The sequence below is a fragment of the Rhinopithecus roxellana genome, chromosome 16 (assembly GCF_007565055.1).
Source record: "Rhinopithecus roxellana isolate Shanxi Qingling chromosome 16, ASM756505v1, whole genome shotgun sequence".
NCBI lineage: Eukaryota > Metazoa > Chordata > Mammalia > Primates > Cercopithecidae > Rhinopithecus > Rhinopithecus roxellana.
The window spans coordinates 55,971,295-55,991,162 of NC_044564.1; the positions used below are offsets into that span (position 1 = coordinate 55,971,295).

At 39.2% G+C, this 19,868-nt stretch overlaps 1 protein-coding gene and 1 long non-coding RNA gene across 2 annotated transcripts in view; one reads left to right on the plus strand and one right to left on the minus strand.

Annotated features, from left to right (window-relative positions):
- Positions 1 to 901: 901 nt before the first annotated feature.
- LOC104682473 lies at positions 902 to 3,635 on the minus strand. The gene is made up of 2 exons (XR_750693.1): positions 3,464 to 3,635; positions 902 to 1,051 (listed from the first exon to the last, which is right to left on the minus strand). It is a non-coding gene; the product is annotated as an uncharacterized LOC104682473 (long non-coding RNA).
- Positions 3,636 to 3,707: 72 nt separating this feature from the next.
- Positions 3,708 to 19,868, plus strand: part of CDC37L1 (cell division cycle 37 like 1) — a 28,267-nt gene continuing 12,106 nt past the window's right edge. Inside the window, exons 1-3 of the mRNA XM_010389136.2 lie at positions 3,708 to 4,054; positions 9,027 to 9,308; positions 13,410 to 13,503. Coding sequence (XP_010387438.1) covers positions 3,923 to 4,054; positions 9,027 to 9,308; positions 13,410 to 13,503 — 508 coding nt within the window. The 5' untranslated portion in view covers positions 3,708 to 3,922. The remainder of the gene's footprint in view (positions 4,055 to 9,026; positions 9,309 to 13,409; positions 13,504 to 19,868) is intronic.

Below are 19,868 nucleotides of genomic sequence, written 5' to 3' on the forward strand. Positions count from 1 at the left end.
GAAACAGTCTGTGCTCTCATGGAGCTTACATTCTATTGGGGGAAGAAACATAGCTAAGTGAACATAAAATAATACTATGATAAATAGTAGAAAGGAAATATACAAGGTGGTAAAATAGAACAGGTTGAAGAAGAAATGAGAACCTCATTTAGACTCACTGGCTGGATTGGCCTAAGAGTATGAGATTTGGTCTAAGATCAAAGAAGAGAAGCATGACTACTAGCAAGCCTTTCAAGGTAAGAAAAAAGATATTCAGGTAAAGGGAATAGCAACTTGAAAGGGCCATGAGTTAGGCAAGGAACTGCCATGTTTGAGGAACTGAAAGGAGTCCAAGAGAGATTTTGGGTGGGAGAGGGCAAGGAAAGTGTTAGGGAGAGGGTTTAAGAAATGACACTTAGGGCCGGGTGCAGTGGTGCACACCAGTAATCCCAGCACTTTGGGAGGCCGAGGCAGACGGATCACCTGAGGTCAGGAGTTTGAGACCAGCCTGGCCAACATAGTGAAACTCCATCTCTACTAAAAATACAAAAAATGAGCTGGGTGTGGTGGCGTGCACCTGTAATCCCATAGGAAAATTGCTTGAACCCAGGAGGCGGAGGTTGCAGTGAGCTGAGATGGCACCACTGCACTCCAGCCTGGGAGACAGAGCGAGACTTCATTTCAAAAAAAAAAAAAATAAAGACAGGAATGACACTCAGGAATTAGGCTGCCACTAGGTTTCACAGGAACTTTATCAGTTATGGCAGAAAATGTGATTGCCTACCTTACTGCCACAAACTCTTCCTCCTTGCTAATAGAACTCCAATTTTATTTAGGTAGCAATGCATCCAGCTCCAGAGAACAAATCATAATTTATTTAAGCCAGTTCTGGCCAATAAGATACAAGGATTTCACTAGAAGGTTTCGAGAAATACCTTTATTCTTCATATGAGAGTCACAAGTGAATACAGCTGTTTTGCCTCCTGTTCTCTCTTCCTGCTTTAGCTTCTGCCATATTTTGATGTGATGTCTAGAGCTATAGCAGGCATCCTGCAACAATGATGTAACAAGCCTGAAAATGAAAGTAAACAGATTTTGGATGCTGGAGATGGGGGATAGGGATTGAAAGACCTAAATCTTTTTTTTTTTTTCTTTTTTTTGAGACACAGTCTCGCTCTGTCACCCAGGCTGGAGTGCAATGGTGCGATCTCAGCTCACTGCAAATTCCACCTCTCGGGTAGCTGGGATTACAGGCATGAACTACCATGCGAGAGGTATTTTTAGTAGAGACAGGGTTTCGCCATGTTGGCCAGGCTAGTCTCGAACTCCTGGCCTCAAGTGATCCACCAGCCTTGGCCTCACAAAGTGCTGGGATTACAGGTGTAGGCCACCACGCCTGGCCTGAACCTGAATCTTTAATGACATCTTTGAACTGCTAAGCCTATCCTGGCATCATTCTTTTTGTTAAATAGACAATAAATGTCCTTATAGTTTAGGTTTCTTTTAGCTGGGGTTTTAGTTATTTGCATTGAAAGCATATAATTGATATAGTAGAGGTGAGACATGATATATATATTTTTAAAAATCTCTCTGGGACGAGTATAAAGTGATTGTAAGGAGCAAGAATGGAATAGAAGCATGGAAGACTATTGCAGTAGTTCTGAGAAGCAATCATCGTGTTCTGGCCTAGGGAGTACGCAGTAAAGCAGGAGAGAACATAGATTCAAGATGTATTTGGGGGTAAAAACAGCAGGACTTGCTGTCAGTGTGAGAGGTAAAGGAGAGGGAGGAACTAAGGCTGAACTCTAGGTTTTGGACTGGATGGTGATGCCATTGATTAACACAGAAAAGACAGAAGTTTGGGGAAGGGAGTGAGATCAAGGGTTTGGATGTGTTAAATTTAAGATGTGTATGAACCATTAAAAAGAGATGACAAATCAGCGGGTAGACATGAGTCTGGAGCACAGGGGTAAGGTCAGGACTTGGATTTCAATTTGAGAATTATAGATACACAGATGTTATTTAAAGCCACAGGAATAGACAGGATTCTCCTCACTGGCCAAAATATGAGGAACTCTAAAGTTAGAGGTCAGCTAGAAGGGAAGAAGACTGAGGAGAAGTAGTAAAAGAGGTAGGAGAAAAACCAACAGCATTAGCGTTTATACAGGGCTTACTGTATGCCAGGTATATTCAAAGCACTTGGTGGCTTCATGGAAGCAAAGAGAAAAATGTTTTTCTTTTATTCTTCCCTTTCCAGTCTCTTCTGTTACTTTCACCCCTAAATTAAAAAGGTTTAGGCGCAAAAGTGATTCTCAGCTTTTATTTGTAATTAATTTTATAGTAATCTTGTACTGTTATAATTACTATAGTGTACATTCATTGGAAAAATTTCAAACAGCACAGTACAGGGAAGCTAAATGTGGAAAGTAAAGATCCTCATCAGCTTTCCTTCCTAGGCTCACCCACCAGAGGTAATCATTAACAGTTTCTTGTATATCTTCCAGGAATGTTCTGCACACACCCCCACATGCACGCAAATACCATCTGTCTCTCTTGCCCTCTCTCTGTATACGTACACATATGTTTAATTCTGCAAGTTGCTTTAAAACTCAATACCTTTTGCAGGTATTTATATATCAGCATATTTAGATACAATTTACTTTTTAAAAACGAGTAATATCCCATTGTATTAATATTCCATAATTTAAGTTCCTCTATAGATGGACAATCAGAATGTTTTTTTTTTTCTTGCCACACACACACAAAAATTGCTGCTAAAAATCTTTGTAGATAAATCCTTGGATATTGGTGCAAAAATAATTGTTGCATACTTCCTTAGTGGTGAAATTGCTGAATCAATCCCTCAAGCCTCTCATATTGTCAAATTACTCCTCCTAAAAGGTTACAATAATGACATTCTTACATCATTTGCTTACGTCTTGGTACACATTTGGTATTAAGCGACTTCACAAGTTTGCCAATCTAAATACATGGAAAAAAATGGCGTCATGTTGTTTTTATTTGGGTCTTTTTATGAGTAGGGCAGCAAGACCTGATTGTTAAACGTGCAAGTTCTGAAGTTAAACTCCCTGGGGCTGGATCCTACCTCTTCCTTGTAAAATGTGTGGTCTCAGGCTTGTTGGGTCTATTTCCTCGTCTCCAAAAAGGGGGTAAAGCGAGCACACATCTTTAGGCTTAAACAAGACACGTAGGAATACAGGAAGCCCTTCTTATACGTTCGCTACTAGCGGTACTGATCCTAATTTTTTTGAAGCCGTGCTCGCTCTGGTACTTTATTTTTGGTGTACTCCTCCAACCAACCAACCACAGAATTCTGTCGTTGCCTGTAATTAGAAATGAGAGGAAAACTGGCTCCGCTTGCTCAAAAATCTCCCTTCGCCCCAACTCTGCCTTAGAATCACTGGTTTAAATGTCAACGTAAAGGAATGAGTTGCAATATTCAAGCAACATGCAAAGTGGACACCTGGTCTGAGTACCTCCCGGCGGCCAGGACCCGCCGTTTTCGGTATAGGGAACACCAGATAGCAATACCTAACGCTACCTAACAAACGTTTCTCCACCCACAGCGCCATTAGCCGTTAAGTTTGCAGTGCCGAAAAACTCAAAGAGAACGCTGCTTAAAACAGGAATACAATTGCAGATCCACCCCCTACACGCAAAGGGCCCTGGACGCGCCTTCACAGCCCCGCCTCAACCGGAAGTGACGCACCGTGCCGACTATTTCTTCCGCCGTCCGCCGGTGGCGAGGCCCAGGCTATCGCGGGGTGTGCAGCGGCATCGCGGCCAGTAGAGGGATTCTGGGTAACGGCCCTGGCCCCCGACTGGGCTTCTGGCCCGGCGCAGCAGGTTCCACTCACGCCAAGTCTGTTGGCAGTGGCAGTTGTAGGGCCGGGGGCGGTTGTAGGACCCGGAGCAGCCGGACATGGAGCAACCGTGGCCGCCTCCGGGACCCTGGAGCCTCCCTCGGGCCGAGGGTGAGGCTGAGGAAGAGAGTGACTTGGACGTGTTCCCCAGTTCTCCCCGCTGCCCGCAGCTGCCGGGCGGCGGCGCCCAGGTGAGAGGGGGCCTGCGTTCTGCCGAGGGATGGAGTGGTGCTGTCCCCAAACCCCTGGAATGCCGCGTCTCCCAGACCCTCTTCTAAGCCTTTTTCTGCGCCTACCTCACTGCCGGGGCGCGGGGATCTGATGCCTGATGCCATCCCACCCCTTTTATAGCATCTTCGGAGTGGAGACGGGGTGGCCATGTATTACCAACCTCCACCTCCACGCACACTTTTTCTTTCACCTTGGCTGATTGCTGTTCACCCTTGGAAGACGTTCCTCCATCTCCCCTTCCTGACAGCAGCCAGATTTGGGGCGACTCATGGTGTAACATTGACCCTTTGTCCTCCTGTGAGAGGTTTTCCCCGAGCACTTTATTCTGTTAAAGGCTCTAGCATACTTGTGCACAGTTGATAGGAACAGTGAATGATTGTAGTTCAACGTCACACCGAGTCCTGACAAAGATTTCACATGCGATTTTAACCCATGTTGACAACTGAGTAAATTCTTCAAACCTCGCTTTTGACGCTGGCGTACACCTCTCCCATTCGCGTGACCATCTTTGCCTTACTGTTTAGTTTTGCTTCACGTCATTCTCCAGTGAAAATATATACGCATATACTTGCCTTTTCCTTCAGACTTCTCTTAGGTTCCTGGTATTTACTTGTTTTCAATCCAGCTTTCCTGCCTTCCTGCCATTGAAACGTATCCAAATGTGATATACTACTAAGGATTTTTCAGGGACCTATCTTAGGGGATACTTACATACTCGCATCACCTTTTCCTGTTTTTTTTTTTTTCTCCGAATCCGTGTGTGTTTTGGAAGTATATTTCAGGATCACAGTCTAAACACTAATATATTCAATGGATCATAGGTGTCTGTCGCCTTCTTGCAAAATGGGGTTCCCAAGAGTGTAACAGATTTAATAGTAGTTTCCCTCTCAACTTATTTTGCTTGATGTTAATGAGGATGAGTTAAATTGTTTACCAGTAAGCGTGAGATTATCAGTCTTATGCCCAGCTAACAGGGGTAGTTGGCTTCACACAGAGAAAAATGCTGTTTCATAACCACTGTCTGTACTTTGGCCAGCTAGTCACTGGGGAACTACAAGACATTTTTTAGGAGGACAGAATGAGAGTTGATGGGTCCATCATTAGTCACCCACTAATTTTGGATCACCAGTGTCATCTTTATATACAAAATGTATTATAAGCATATGATGTGTTAGGGAGGAAAAAAGTGAACAGCAGGTGCCATTGTCAATTTGGAAGGCATATGAAGAGGAAAAAGGGTGTCAAGAATTTCAGTGCATTGTGGTTGAATTACAGAAGTAATCTAGAGAAATATCTGTATGTTAATTTCTTACTTGTGCACTTATAAATTTGTTTAACTGAAAGAGATTTTAGAAGTGAGTAAGCTTATCTCTCTCATTAAAAGTGATTTCCCTGAGACCGTATAACTAGTTAGTGGCCAGGTTAAAACTAGAACCCACTTATGACTCCTAGTCCGGTATATTTTCCCACCTACTGCACTGCCCACCCTGTGAAGTACTGTAAAACTTTGTCTGAAACTACCTTTAAATGGTATTAAAATTTGCAAAGTGGGTCGGGTGCAGTGGCTTATGACTGTAATCCCACGCTTTGGGAGGCTGAGGCGGGTGGATCACCTGAAGTCGAGAGTTTGAGACCAGCCTGAACAACATGGAGAAACCCCGTCTCCACTAAAAATACAAAATTAACCGGGCGTGGTGGTGCATACAAAATCAGCTGGGTGTGGTGGCGGGCGTGTGTGATCCTGGCTACTCAGGAGGCTGAGGCAAGAGAATTGTTGGAGGCAGAGGTTGCAGTGAGCCTAGATCACACCATTGCACTCCAGCCTGAGCAACAAGAGCGAAACTGTCTCAAAAAAAAAAAAAATTTGCGAAGTGATTATTAATTCTAAGTTCATGTGTTTATTACAAACCTACTTATTGGTCTTGCTGGCTTTAAGACTTAAATTTTTGGATTGGAATATTTGGAAAAAAGTAAAAGTTTAATTAATTAACATTTTATAATCCTAAAAAACAGCTTTGGCTTAATTTTATCAAATAAGGGGGATCTAGACTTCTTAATGTATTATGTGATATGTATTTCTTAGATCCAATTAATGTAAAGGCAGATCATGTTTAATGTCTCTCTAAAACTTCTGTATGGTCATGGATTAGAATGTGACCTAATATTTTATGTAATCATCTGAATACATGTTGGATAGTTTGCCCAAATAACCAAATGTTGTCTGGGTAGTTTGTGGAGAATTAAAACATAAATTATTTTTAGAATTGTTTGATTTGAGAAAAGAATATTTACTCCCAAATAATTTGAAAATACAAGATAATTTCTGTTTATCCATGTAACCATATTACTTTTCTTGATATATTGTCTTCTTTTTCCTTTTTTTTTTTTTTTTTGAGACGGTGTCTTGCTGTGTTGCCCAGGCTGGAGTGCAATGGCACAATGTTGGCTCACCGCAACCTCTGCCTCCCAGGCTCAAGTGATTCTCCTGCTACAGCCTCCTGAGTAGTTGGGATTACAGGTGCCCACCACTGTGCCCAGCTAATTTTTTTTTTTTTTTTTGAGATGGAGTCTCACTGTGTCGCCCAGGCTGGAGTGCAGTGGCGCAGTCTTGGCTTACTGCAACCTCTGCCTCCCGGGTTCACACCATTCTCCTGCCTTAGCCTCCCAAGTAGCTGGGACTGCAGACGCCCACCACCACGCCTGGCTAATTTTATTGTATTTTTAGTAGAGATAGGGTTTCACCATGTTAGCCAGAATGGTCTCGATCTCCTTCTCATGAGCCACCTGCCTCAGCCTCCCGAAGTGCTGGGATTATAGGTGTGAGCCACCACTCCTGGCCATGCCCAGCTAATTTAAAAAATATTTTTAGTAGAGAAGGGGTTTTGCCATGTTGGCCAGGCTGGTTTCGAACTCCTGACCTCAGATAATCTGCCCGCCTTGGCCTCCCAAAGTGCTGGGATTACAGGCGTGAGCCACCGAACCCAGCCAAAAGAAGTTTTGTATACAAAATTTCTTATATCTTTTCTTACAAAATAAGTTTTATAGCTTAATTTTTCTCCTTTTCCTGGCCCTGTTTTAAGCATAGCTACTCTACAGTTATTCTTGATCCTATTCTAAAATAACAAGAAGTAAAAATGAATGTTTTATTTGGTTAGTTAGGGACATTGTTTATAGTACCTGGGCTCCAGACCTGCTGAATGAGCAAATAAAACATCTGAATAGCAACAGTGTCCACATTTGTCCCAGTACAAACCTGAGTTTGCCTGAAGACCCAGCTAAGAGGTAGGGTCCTTGGTTGCTACTTGCCTCAGAATTGTTTACCACCACCAGTCAGTAAACAAATAAGCATGATATTGTATGAAAAACACCACAATAGAAATAGGCATAACTTGAGTGGGGAGAGACGGGGTAAGAAAAAGTTTAGGGTCTGCCAGAATCTGGATGAAGATAGGAGTTTCCGTAGGAGTTACCTCGAAGAAAGAGGATTGCCAAATTGAAGTGAGGGACAAGGGTGGGAAAGGGAAGAATAAACAAACAAGTAGAAGAGCAATTGGAACTGAGTCTAGAGAGGTAATGGGAAATGATATCACGAAGGGCTATGCCACCACGTAGGGCTATGCCACAGAGTATGTCCTTTATCCCAAAGCTAAGAATGAAAAAAAAGATCAGATTCATTTGTTTGAAAGGTCACTCCAGTCTAGTGGAGTGGAGAATGGCTTGAGATAAGAGAGTCAGCATTTGTATAATTCACATGTGAGATTATAAAGGCTTGAATAGTAATGGAGATATGGGAATAGATTGGAGAGAGATTATTCTGAAGTTGATCTACATTTGACTAAGAAGTCATAAAGAATGTGCCTTCAGCTTTTGTTTTATAGAGCCAAGGAATATAGGGAATTGAATGTCTATCACAGTATTTTACATGTAGTAATTAAGTAAATATTAAAACTAATTACCACTGCTTTTGACTAGTACAGTCAGCAGGGTGGACCATTGGTACTTTTAAGAAATGTAACTTTGCGGCTGGGTGCAGTGGCTCATGCCTGTAATTCCAGCACTTTGGGAGGCCAAGGTAGGCAGATCACAAGGTCAAGAGATCGAGACCATCCTGACCAACATGGTGAAACCCTGCCTCCACTGAAAATACAAAAATTACCTGGACGTGGGGGCACGTGCCTGTAGTCCCAGGTACTTGGGAGGCTGAGGCAGGAAAATCATGTAAACCCCAGAGGCAGAGGTTGCAGTGAACTGAGATCGTACCTTTGCACTCTAGCCTGGTGACAGAGCGAGACTCCATCTCAAAATAGATAGATAGATAGATAGATAGATAGATAGATAGATAGATAGATAGATATAACTTTGCCTATTTTGATTAGGAATAAATTAAAGGATGTCTGTCTGATATAATCATTTATAAATAGAAATATCCAATAAGAACTTCTCAAATCACCAAGTTTTAGAAAAATACAGATAGAAAATAGAAACCAAGAAATGATTACTTCTAGATAAAAGGAGGTTTTTTTGTAGTGAAGAATGTGGACAACAAAATTATAAAGGCCTGGTTGTCAGCATATTGAGTATTGAAGTGATGAACTAGATTTAAGCCTTGTTCTCGTTATTCTGCTTGTTCAAGATTATGAAGACTTAATTAAATGTTTGTTAAGCCCTAGCTTTATGCAAGACACTGTGATAGTTGCCAGGCTTTTTGTTGCTGTTAGTTGTCAGGGGATAGGCATAAATTAACAAAGCAGTTTAGAATTTAGTTGATGAAACAAGGACTAAGATATAAAAACATGACTGCAGACCTAGAACACAGGATATACTATATACCAAAATATTGTACAGAAATCCTTTGAATTAAAAAAAAATTGAACTGTGCTGCACAAACATCCATTGCTTTCTTCGTTTCTTACAAATATTGTTTTTATCCAGATGTATAGCCATGGAATTGAATTGGCTTGCCAAAAGCAGAAAGAGTTTGTAAAGAGCTCTGTGGCGTGCAAATGGAATCTTGCTGAAGCTCAACAGAAACTTGGTAGCTTAGCACTGCATAATTCTGAGTCCTTGGATCAGGAGCATGCCAAAGCACAAACAGCAGTATCAGAACTGAGGCAGCGGGAAGAAGAGTGGCGACAGAAAGAAGAAGCTCTAGTACAAAGAGAGAAGATGTGTCTGTGGAGCATGGATGCCATTAGCAAGGATGTTTTTAATAAGGTATGACCTTGTACTGAGCCATAATGAAAGAAGAAAAACTGAAGTGTTTGTACAAACCAGTTGTGCGTATTTGGTAGCAAAGCAGCAGAATCCCATAAACAGTGTTCAATTTTAACAGTTTATGAAAGGTGCTTGAAAAGTTTATGAAAGTCAGAAAGTCTCAAAGCTCTTGCTGTAGAGCTGCAGACTCCAGGCAGTTAATTGAGCAGTCTGAAATACATATTTATATATATATATATGTACTGCCGAACAAATATTACATGTATTAAAAAACATTCACAAAAATGTGATATTTATAAGGATGGGAAAATAGATCAGTTGTGAAATATTTTCCTCCACATCTCATATTTTGTACCCCCTACATTGATTATCACTACTTTAGAGTTCCTTTAATGCAACCACCTTATTTTTATAAATGAAGCAACTAAGTAGAAAAATAAGTAGAGTGACTTAATAACTTAGTGGTGGGTTAAATGTGAGAAATTCCTGACTGGGATGGAGAGAGAAGATAATGAGAAGTGTTGAATATCCTTTATTCAGTGCCTTTAAGAATGAAGGCTTAGACTTTTAAAATCCCATGTTTTTCAAACTTCAGGGTTTTATACCTCAGTTTTCCATTTGAAAACTAGAGTTTCTAGAGATTGATTTTCAGATGCATGAAAAGGGGAGAAAAGGCAAAACTTCATGAACTAGTGTTTTAAATGTGGAATAAAATGATATTTATTGAAAAATAGGCCGGGCTTAGATGTCTATGCCTGTAATCCCAGCACTTTGAGAAGCCAAGGCAGGCAGATCACTTAAGTCCAGGAGTTCAAAACCAGTTTGGGTGACATGATGAAATCCCGTCTCTACAGAAAATACAAAAATTAGCTGAGTATGGTGGCATGTACCTGTAGTGCCTGTAGTCCCAGCTACTTAGGAGGCTGAGGCTCGAGGATTACTTGAACCCAGGAGGTAGAGATTGCAGTGAGCCGAGATTGTGCCACTACACTCCAGCCTGGGCAACAGTGAGACCCTGTCTCAAAAAAAGAAAAATTGTAGTTTGTATTAAGCCTTATTTTGGAGAACCATTTATAAAGAAGTCTATGAACATGCTGATGGATACAGATATTTTGGTGTTCATTTTTTTCACTATCCCATAATGGCTGAAGGAAACACAGTTCACAGAGCTGAAAGCTTTTAGCTTTACCACAAAGGTGGATTTTGTATGTTATCCACTATGAGTGTTCCTTAGGCCTGAAATATGCAGAGAATAGGGAGAAAGAGGCCTTCAAGTGTCATCATTTCCTTAATTAGCCCATGGATGTATCATCTAGGAGTGAATTTGGACTTTAGACCTGTTTTCAGCCCTTTCATCGTGGAAAATTTCAACATACACAAAGTGAACAGATAAACCCCACCAGTCCACATCAATAACTGTCATCATTCTGCCATTCTCATTTCATCTATACCTTCGCCTACACCCATTCCTGCATTTTATTGTTATTTCTTGTTTAAATTTTGGGTAAGATTTATATACTTTGAGATGCACAAATCTTAAGTATAAAATTTTAACAAATAGATACATTTGTGTAGTCCACAATCCTTTGAATATATGAAATGTAGAACCTAGGAAAAAAGTATTTAAATCTTCAGTCTGTAACCTATGGGGCAATGAAATTCAGTCATTTTCTACTAATTTGTAAAGTGATACTTCTTTATATTTGTACTTCACCCTCAAGTTTCAGGGAGAGACTGGTCATTCTTGTCTAAGTCCACAATGAACCTTATCTTTAACCATTATTATTTTTTAGACTTCTCAGCACATAACCTACTTGTTAATTGTCCTCTTGGCATCTGCTTTCACCTACTCTCATGAGCTTTTTAAATTGCCTTTCCCTGGACCAGCAGTCAGTAACACACCTCGCCACTAGCCCTATCATTACTTTAACAGTGAGTCATATCTTTCTCGACTTTCTCTGTGCCTCTACTAATTTATATATACTTTTTCTCCCCCTCCACAATGGGATCATTCTTTATCTGAGTCATTTGCTATATCTGTATATATTGTTTTAAGGGGTACATCTTAAGTGTTATTTTCTGTTCTGCATTTATATCCCAAAACTATTTAAAATAATCTTTTTCTTCCAGAAGGAATGTTCAAAGTAATATTTCTTGTTTTGTAAAGTTGATGTCTCTTCTTTAACACAGTGGTCACAAAGAAAATATTTTCATTTTGTCGCTGCTTTTAATTATTTCTTTAAACTTAGGTTCTAAGACAGCCTACATTTATCTCACAAATTAATTAGGACTATCTTTATGTTCCAGTCATTTGCTCAAAATCCTACACTGGTTTTGTCTGGGAGCTTGAGACTTGAGAGGACTGGTCTAGATCTGCACTATCCAACTTGATAGCCACTAGCCACATGTGCTATTGAGTGCTTGAAATGTGGCTAGTCTGAATTGAGATGTGCTGTAAGTGTAAAATACACACCGGATTCCAATGACTTAGTGCCAAAAAAAGTAAAATATTAATAATTGTTTTGTATTGCTTACATGTTGAAATAATAGGTTGGATATGTTAGGATAAATAAAATAATTTATTAATGTCATCTGTTTCTTTTTGCTTTTTAACGTGGCTAATAGAAAACTTTAAATTACATTTGCAACTTGGATTGTATTTCTATTGGACAGTGCTGGTCTAGATGGCAGACTGTATAATGAAAAAATCTTTTATTTTGAAATATGTAAACTTTTGAGTGCTTCCTGATTACAAACTGGCAGTGATCTAGTTTGCAATTTTTATTTTTGGCAGTGATGACAACAGGGTATAAATACGATCACAGAATGTTCTAAGAAACTTCTGCCAGTTTTTCTAGCTAGATACAAACTTTATTCTTGGTATATTTTATGACTTATTTAACTGAAAATAAGTACTTCCTTAATAGAAATTTGTACTTGACTTTAAAAATCAAACTGTTTGGTCTCTTCTAAGAAGTTTATTAGAAATGCAACAAAGGGCCAGGCACAGTGGCTTATGCCTATAATACCAGCACGTTGGAAGGCCAAGGTGAAGGGATTGCGTGAACCAAGGAGTTCAAGACCAGCCTGGGCAACATAGCAAGACCTCGTCTCTACAAAAAATTTAAAAATTATCTGGGTATGGTGGCTCACGCCTGTAGTCCCAGCTACTCTGGAGGCTAAGGTGGGAGGATCACTTGACTCCAAGAGGTTGAGGCTGCAGTGAGTTATGATTGTGCCACTGTACTCCAGCCTGGGTGACAGAGCAAGACCCCATCTTAAAGAAACAAAAAAAAGACACGCAACAACAATGGTCTATTTCTGGTTTATGTCTTAAAGAATTTATAGTAAATATAGTTTATTCTCTATGTGCTTTGAATTTCTGAGTTTATTTCCAGCAAGAACTCGAAAGATTAGGCAAGAGTTGCAAATACTTATAAGAATTAAATAATGCACAAGTAAATTATTCATGTAAAATATAAAGGATGTTTCTATACCTGCTTTTAATTGGGAAATTCAGCTTACCAAAAAGGGTAATTCAGTTGTTTTTCTGCATGATTTCCAAGATAAACCTATATCCACACATATATCATAGGTATTTTTTTGTGAGACAGAGTGTTGCTCTGTCGCCCGGGCTGGAGTGCAATGGTGTGATCTCAGCTCACTACAACCTCTGCCTCCTGGATCCACGCCATTCTCCTGCCTCAGCTTCCCGAGTAGCTGGGATTACAGGCACCTGCCACCATGCCCAGCTATTTTTGTATTTTTAGTAGAGACGGGGTTTCAGTATGTTGGCCAGGCTGATCTCCAACTCCTGACTTCATGATCCGCCCGCCTCGGCCTCCCAAAGTGCTGGGATTACAGGCGTGAGCCACCACACCCGGCCTCATACATCATTTTAAACAAAATTAATAAGACTCCCATACAAGAAAATTTTAATTTTTAAAAATAGTTTAACAGATGAATTTAATCATGTAATATCAGTATGATACTATACCACAGATATTGTCTACAAGAAGAATTGCTAGGTATTCAGTATCTGAGAAACAAGATGCAATTAGAATTTAAAATCTGATTTAAATTTCTAAAATTTTTTCTTAGAGTTTTATTAATCAAGATAAAAGAAAAGACACAGAGGATGAAGATAAATCAGAATCATTTATGCAAAAATATGAGCAAAAAATCAGACATTTTGGTAAGTCTACTACTTGGGTTTCCTTCTTTGTAATATTTAGTATCATATGTACTTGTGTAAAAAACGGACTTATAAAAAGCCAAAAAGAAAAGTAGCAAACTCCAATTTTGTAGCTACTTCTGGCACAGCTGTATAGATCTTGTTTTAGAAATTTTTTTGGTTATAAATAAAATTAATTGACAGAGCAAACCAAATGGTAAAGACAAGCAAAAGTATTATTATATAGTACTACCTTCTAAGACAACTTTATATATTCCATAGCCTCTTTCCATTTCCCAACTAGTCTTTGCTTTTTTCTTTTTCCTCTTTGCTTCCTTGGAATCTGATTATCTTATGGTTAAAAGATTATTCATTTTTTTTCAGGTTTTGGATATGATGCTTTATAATTCAGGCAGATCCTTGAACTGTTACTCAGATAAATATAGTAATAGAAATGTATATATAAAGAACTGAAAAATAGGCTTTTTCTATTGGGGAAAAAGGGTAAGAGGGGGTTTGATACAAGTGAAGGCTTCCCAGAGAAGCCAGCATCTGAGCTTGATTTTGAGGAACAGATAAGAGTTTTTCATGTATAAGGGAGGCAAGCCAACAGCAACAGCATGAGACGGGCAGTTAGGAAACAGCATGGTGCGTTCTGAGAATTATAGGCAGCATGATACCGCTGGCATGAAAATGCTGCTGGGAAATGTTAGGAGTTAAGGTTTAAAACTTTTTTTTTAATTCCAAAGTAAAAACTTTTTTTTTTAAATTCCAAGTAGTATGTTAATTTAGTAAACATGGTTTTTATTTGTAATATAGTCATGAACTTTTTAAATGGCATTTTGAAATCTTTTTCCTATTGGTGTTTATTTACTCAAAATTTTTTGAATTTCATTTATGCTTCAATTATGTCAATACAATAAATATTACTTTCAATGTTTTCCCTTCCTTTTATGTAATTTATTCATAAAATATTCACTTTGCTCATACTTTTCATTTTAAATAAAGAAAAAAGACTGTATTTAACTAAAAGAACAGTACTTGAAGAAATAAAGACAAAGTTTTTCTACATATCATCAATGTGTATTATTTATAATAGAAAAAAAAATGAATACACAGGCCTCCCTTGGACAGATAGTAAAATTTTGAAATGAGCAGAGCCTTGAGTCACAAGGATAGAAGGCAAGAAATTTGCACATGAATCTTAGTTGTGATATGTGAATTGCCACTCCCGCCTACAGTGCTTGCTTTCTAGGCCCATGTTTTTCTGTTGAAGGAAAAATAGTACCATACTGATTGCTCTTTCAGAGCATGTACTGCATCTGGTGAAACAACATTCCTCAAGGTGTTTTCACCCAGCTGGCACTCTGAAAGTTGGTTGCTTTGAAGCCACGAGAAACCTAGTAAATGAGAAACAGTTCTTTCACTTTTGCTGTAAGCTGACTGCCTTGTTCAGAAGCAATTTTGTGTAGGAAAATATCCAAATATCACAAAGTGTTGTAACCCATCTGGCGCTATGTATCTTCAGCGTTTTATAAAACCTGCTTCTGGGTAGTAATGTTCGTTATGAGAACAGTGAATTTCATGAACCCTACAGTCTGCATTTCTTTTGCTGTAAAATGAGTTTCTGGGTCAAAAAATAATGTGGTATGGTGAATAATTCATTTAGTAAGACTACAGATGTATTACTGATTAGAAGCATGGCAAGGAGGGAGGGCACTTCCACATCTAGAGTGGGATAGTTCAAGTGAGAAATTACCAGTCCCTCTGAGATGAAGTGGGGCCAAGGTAATCAACCTGCTACTTGATGGCTGGCTCATCTCTGCAGTGCATTGTGCCATAGTGAGATTTTGATGTTTTTTCCTACTGGCAAATTAGGTATTCAGTGGCTAAACTGGATTAGGATACTAGAACATCCTTGATGGGGAAAGTCTACACTGTCAAATCTATGCATAATCACAAACTTGTGCCACCATGACCCCTGAATTTATAAAACTGTTGTGCAAATAATGAGATAGTTGAGGAAAAAACTGACTTAACATCCACAGGTGATTAATAAGCAATCATTTTGCCATTATGTGTTACGAACTTCCAATATACTATCTTGTAATAAATACCAGAACCTTGCTGTTTTCACACCCAACCAGACCAATAGCCATTCCCCGAGTCACATTGTGCCTGTTTTTTACTGGAAATGCATATTGACTTTAACTTCAGAGGAGATGTATTACTTGCCACAGCACATTGGATCCCCAGGAATGTTGCTAAGGTAGTAGGCTCCCAAAATTTTCATGTGTTTTATTTCCCACTCTGGAATAGATATATCTTAACAAGGGACCTGGAATACCTGCAATTTCTGCTTTACCAAGTTCCATCAGTGGAGAGTGGACCAACTTGTAGTCATGGGGAATTATAAAATAATAAAAATCCCTGTGGACTGAATTATGGCACTGAATTGATAGAGGTGTGAGACAAGACAGTGAAAATTTGTGGCTATACCTGCTTGATGGAAGATTTCTGATGTATGCTTATTGTGATGAAAGAAGAAAGCTTACCAAATGATGACTATATTGGTATACTCCTTTATTTTGGTTTTTTGTTGTTGTTTAACTTTTGTTTTAAGTTCAGGGGTACGTGTGCAGGATGTGCAGGTTTGTTACATAGGTAAACGTGTGTCTTGGGGATTTGTTGTACAGATTATTTCATCATCCAGGTATTAAGCCTAGTATCCAGTAGTTGTTTTTCCTGATCCTCCCACCCTCCGCCCTTCAGTAAGCTGCAGTGTGCGTTGTTTTCCTGTATGTGTGCGTGTATTCTCATCATTTAGCTCCCACATAGGTGAGAACATGCGGTATTTGGTTTTCTGTTCCTGTGTGAGTTTGCTTAGGATAATGGCTTCTGGTATACTCTTTTAAACACATCTGCAATAGGAGATGTAATTAAAGCTTCCAGTTGGAGGCTTTCTGGACTTGGATTGCATTCCAGACTCTTGGATGACATCGGCCTGGTGTGTGTGGGGGCTGTGTAGGGCTATAGGGCCTTCCCACCAGTGCTTCTCTGTGGTCTTATTTGTGCTTATATTCTTCAGAGTTTTTCCTAGCTTTTCCCTTATACAGTTTGTTGACTACCTTTCTTGTGCTGCTTTTACCCTTACAATTAGGTAGAATTTACCACCTAATGGTAAATGGTACAGTATATCATGGAATAGTATAAAGCATTGAAATCTGATTTTTTCCTCTACATTTGTATTTAGTTTATTAATATAGGTAATTCAGATTTTATAAATATAAAATATTAATTTAGAAAGAAAGCCTTTTATGTCTTACATTTTACAACCGTTATATTCAAAGTTATATGCATGTTTGACATCACTGGCTTTATGATCATCAGAGCTGCTTTTTGAGTCATCTAATTTTCAGAGCACATCATCTTCAGTTTTAGCCAAAGTTAGCTGTGATTCAGCTTTTTTTAATCTGTGTAGGATGTTGTCACTGGAAATTTTACCAAGAGCTATAAACATTTGCGCAAATACTATGATAGGATTTTTTTCATTTGTACTGACTATGAGTATTTACAACCTCTTCAATGTAATTGTTTATTGCTTTTAAAAAGCATATCAATATCTTATTTTTGAAAAACATTTAATATAAAGCATTCTTACATATGAAGTGAAGTGAATAGAAAATGTATATGATTTTAATTTTTTTTTTTTTTTGAGAGGAAATCTCGCTCTTGTCCCCCAGGCTGGAGTGCAGTGGTGTGATCTCTGCTCACTGCAGCCTCCGCCTCCTGGGTTCAAGCGATTCTTTTGCCTCAGCCTCCCAAGTAGCTGGGATTACAGGCACCTGCCACCACGCTGGCTAATTTTTGTATTTTTAGTAGAGATGGGGTTTCACCATTTTGGCCAGGTTGGTCTTGAACTCCTGACCTCAGATGATCCGCCTGCCTCAGCCTCTCAAAGTGCTGGGATTATAGGTGTGAGCCACCACGCCCGGCCTTAATTTTGTTTTTTTAAAAAGTCATTCAAAAATATGCCTGGAAGGAAATACATCAAAATGTTAACAATAATGTCTTGTGGTAGAATTACAGATAACTTTTATTTTCTGGATTTTAAAAATTCTTCACAATAAATAAACTTTATTTTTATAATGCGAAAAAAAAGTTTCAAAGAGTTTATCCTAAGAATTCAAAATGGCTTAATGTTAGAAAACTCATTAATGTGATTCACCATATTAACTGATCGTAGTAGTATAACCACAGGAATTGGTAATCAATTTGATGTGGGAGAAATGGAAATATCAGAGAAATTTCTAGAACGCTTGATTTGGTAACATGGAGCCTAGGAAGCACTGTAGGATGGCAGAGAGACAAGTATGGGTTTGGTTTCAAGTAAGATGGATTATATGTGCAGGCATATCAGTAGAAATGCATATGGTGGTAGATGATTGGAAATATAGGAGATCTGGAGTTTAGGAATATGGGAAATGATCATACAGCTTTCCTCAAGTAATTCACAAACTAGCTGGGAGATTTTTAGTACACATGGACATTAAAATGAATTAGTGTAGTTTGTTAAAATTCTAAGCCTGGTATGGTGGTCATGCTTGTAATCCCAGCACTCTGAGAAACTGAGACTGGAGGATAACTTGAGCCCAGGGGTTCAAGACCAGCCTGGGCAACACAGTGAAACCTCATCTCTACCAAAAAAAAAAAAATTAGTTGGGTGTGGTGGCTTATCAGCTACTGCAGAGGCTGAGGTGGGAGGATCTCTTGAGCCCGGGAGGTTGAGGCTGCAATGAGTTGTGATTGCACCAGCGTACTCCAGCCTAGGCAACAGAGGAATACCCTGTCTCTCAAGATAAATAAATAAATTAATTAATAATTCTACAAGTATAATGAAAGAGGAAAGGGAAATCAGTAATAAGGACATGTGTATTTCAGGACCATTTTAGGAATCAGGTGGCATATGAAGGTTGATGATGGATTGAGATTTAGATGTTCACTAGGGAAATACATAGGTTAAAGCATATGATTAAAATATCTAAACTTATCAAAGTGAGGTTTTCCAAGCATTCAGATAAATTGTTTGGCTAGTTTAAAATGACTGTATTATCCTTAACCAAAGGATTAGCTAAATATTTTTAATGGGTGTTTATTATTTATCGAGTATTTACTATGTCTCAGGCCCTGTTCTAAGTGCTTTATATGAATTAATAGCATTTAATTGTCACAAAAATCCTGAGTTAGGTACTGTTTTCAGCCCTATTTTACAGATGATTAAATGGAGGCCTATAAAGGGACTTGCCCACGATAGTAAAATGGTGAGGCCAATATTTGAACCTGGGCCATTTAGCTCTAGTCTGTGTTCTCAGCCACCATCTTAAATTGTTACTCTCCATTTGTATACAAGTTTGTTTACAAATTCCAAAATAATGTCAGTAATTTGAGGTATATGCTGTTCCACTGAGTTGTTGATTCTCTTTGTGTTTATTTTTTGAGACAGAGTCTTTTTCTGTCACCAGGCTGGATTACAGTTACAAGATCATAGCTACTTCAGCCTCAATTTCCTAGGCTCAAGCAATCCTCCTGCCCCAGCCTCCCAAGCAGCTGGGACTACAGGTGTACTACGCCACACCTGGCTAATTGTCTTTTTGTGTAGAGATAAGGTCTCATTTTGTTGCCTAGACTGACATAAAACTCCTGTGCTCAGGTGATTCTCCTGCCTCAGCCTCCCAAAGCGCTGGGATTACAGGTGTGAGCTACTGCGCCCCACCTGTCTTTGTTTTGTTCATAAAATTCCACACTTTCCACAAAGGTCTGTATCAACTACCTGTAACTGAACTTATCAATTTCATACTAATTCAATGTGCATTTTTGAAATCAAGTGATAGTATTTCTCAGATTTTAAAAAAATGTATTTTCAATGTCAAGTGTTAATTTGTCTCAGGTATTAAATAGGTAGTTAAAAAATACTAACATTTGACCGGGAGTGGTGACTCACGCCTGTAATCTCAGCACTTTGGGAGGCTGAGGCGGGTGGATCATGAAGTTAGGAGTTCGAGACCAGCCTGACCAACATGGTGAAACCCTGTCTCTACTAAAAGTACAAAAATTAACTGGGCGTGGTGGCACATACCTGTAATGTCAGCTTCTCAGGAGGCTGAGGCAGGAGAATCACTTGAACCTGGGACGCGGAGGTTGCAGTGAGCTGAGATCGTGTCACTGCACTCCAGCCTGGGCAACACAGCGAGACTCCGTCTCAACAAAAAGAAAAAAAAAATTAACATTTAGTGATACCCTTCCCCATAGCTCCAAGTGTCAGGAACCCTTTCATGTCATCCTTCCTGCAAAATAAACCAGAATGGATAAAGCTTTTGTTATTTCAG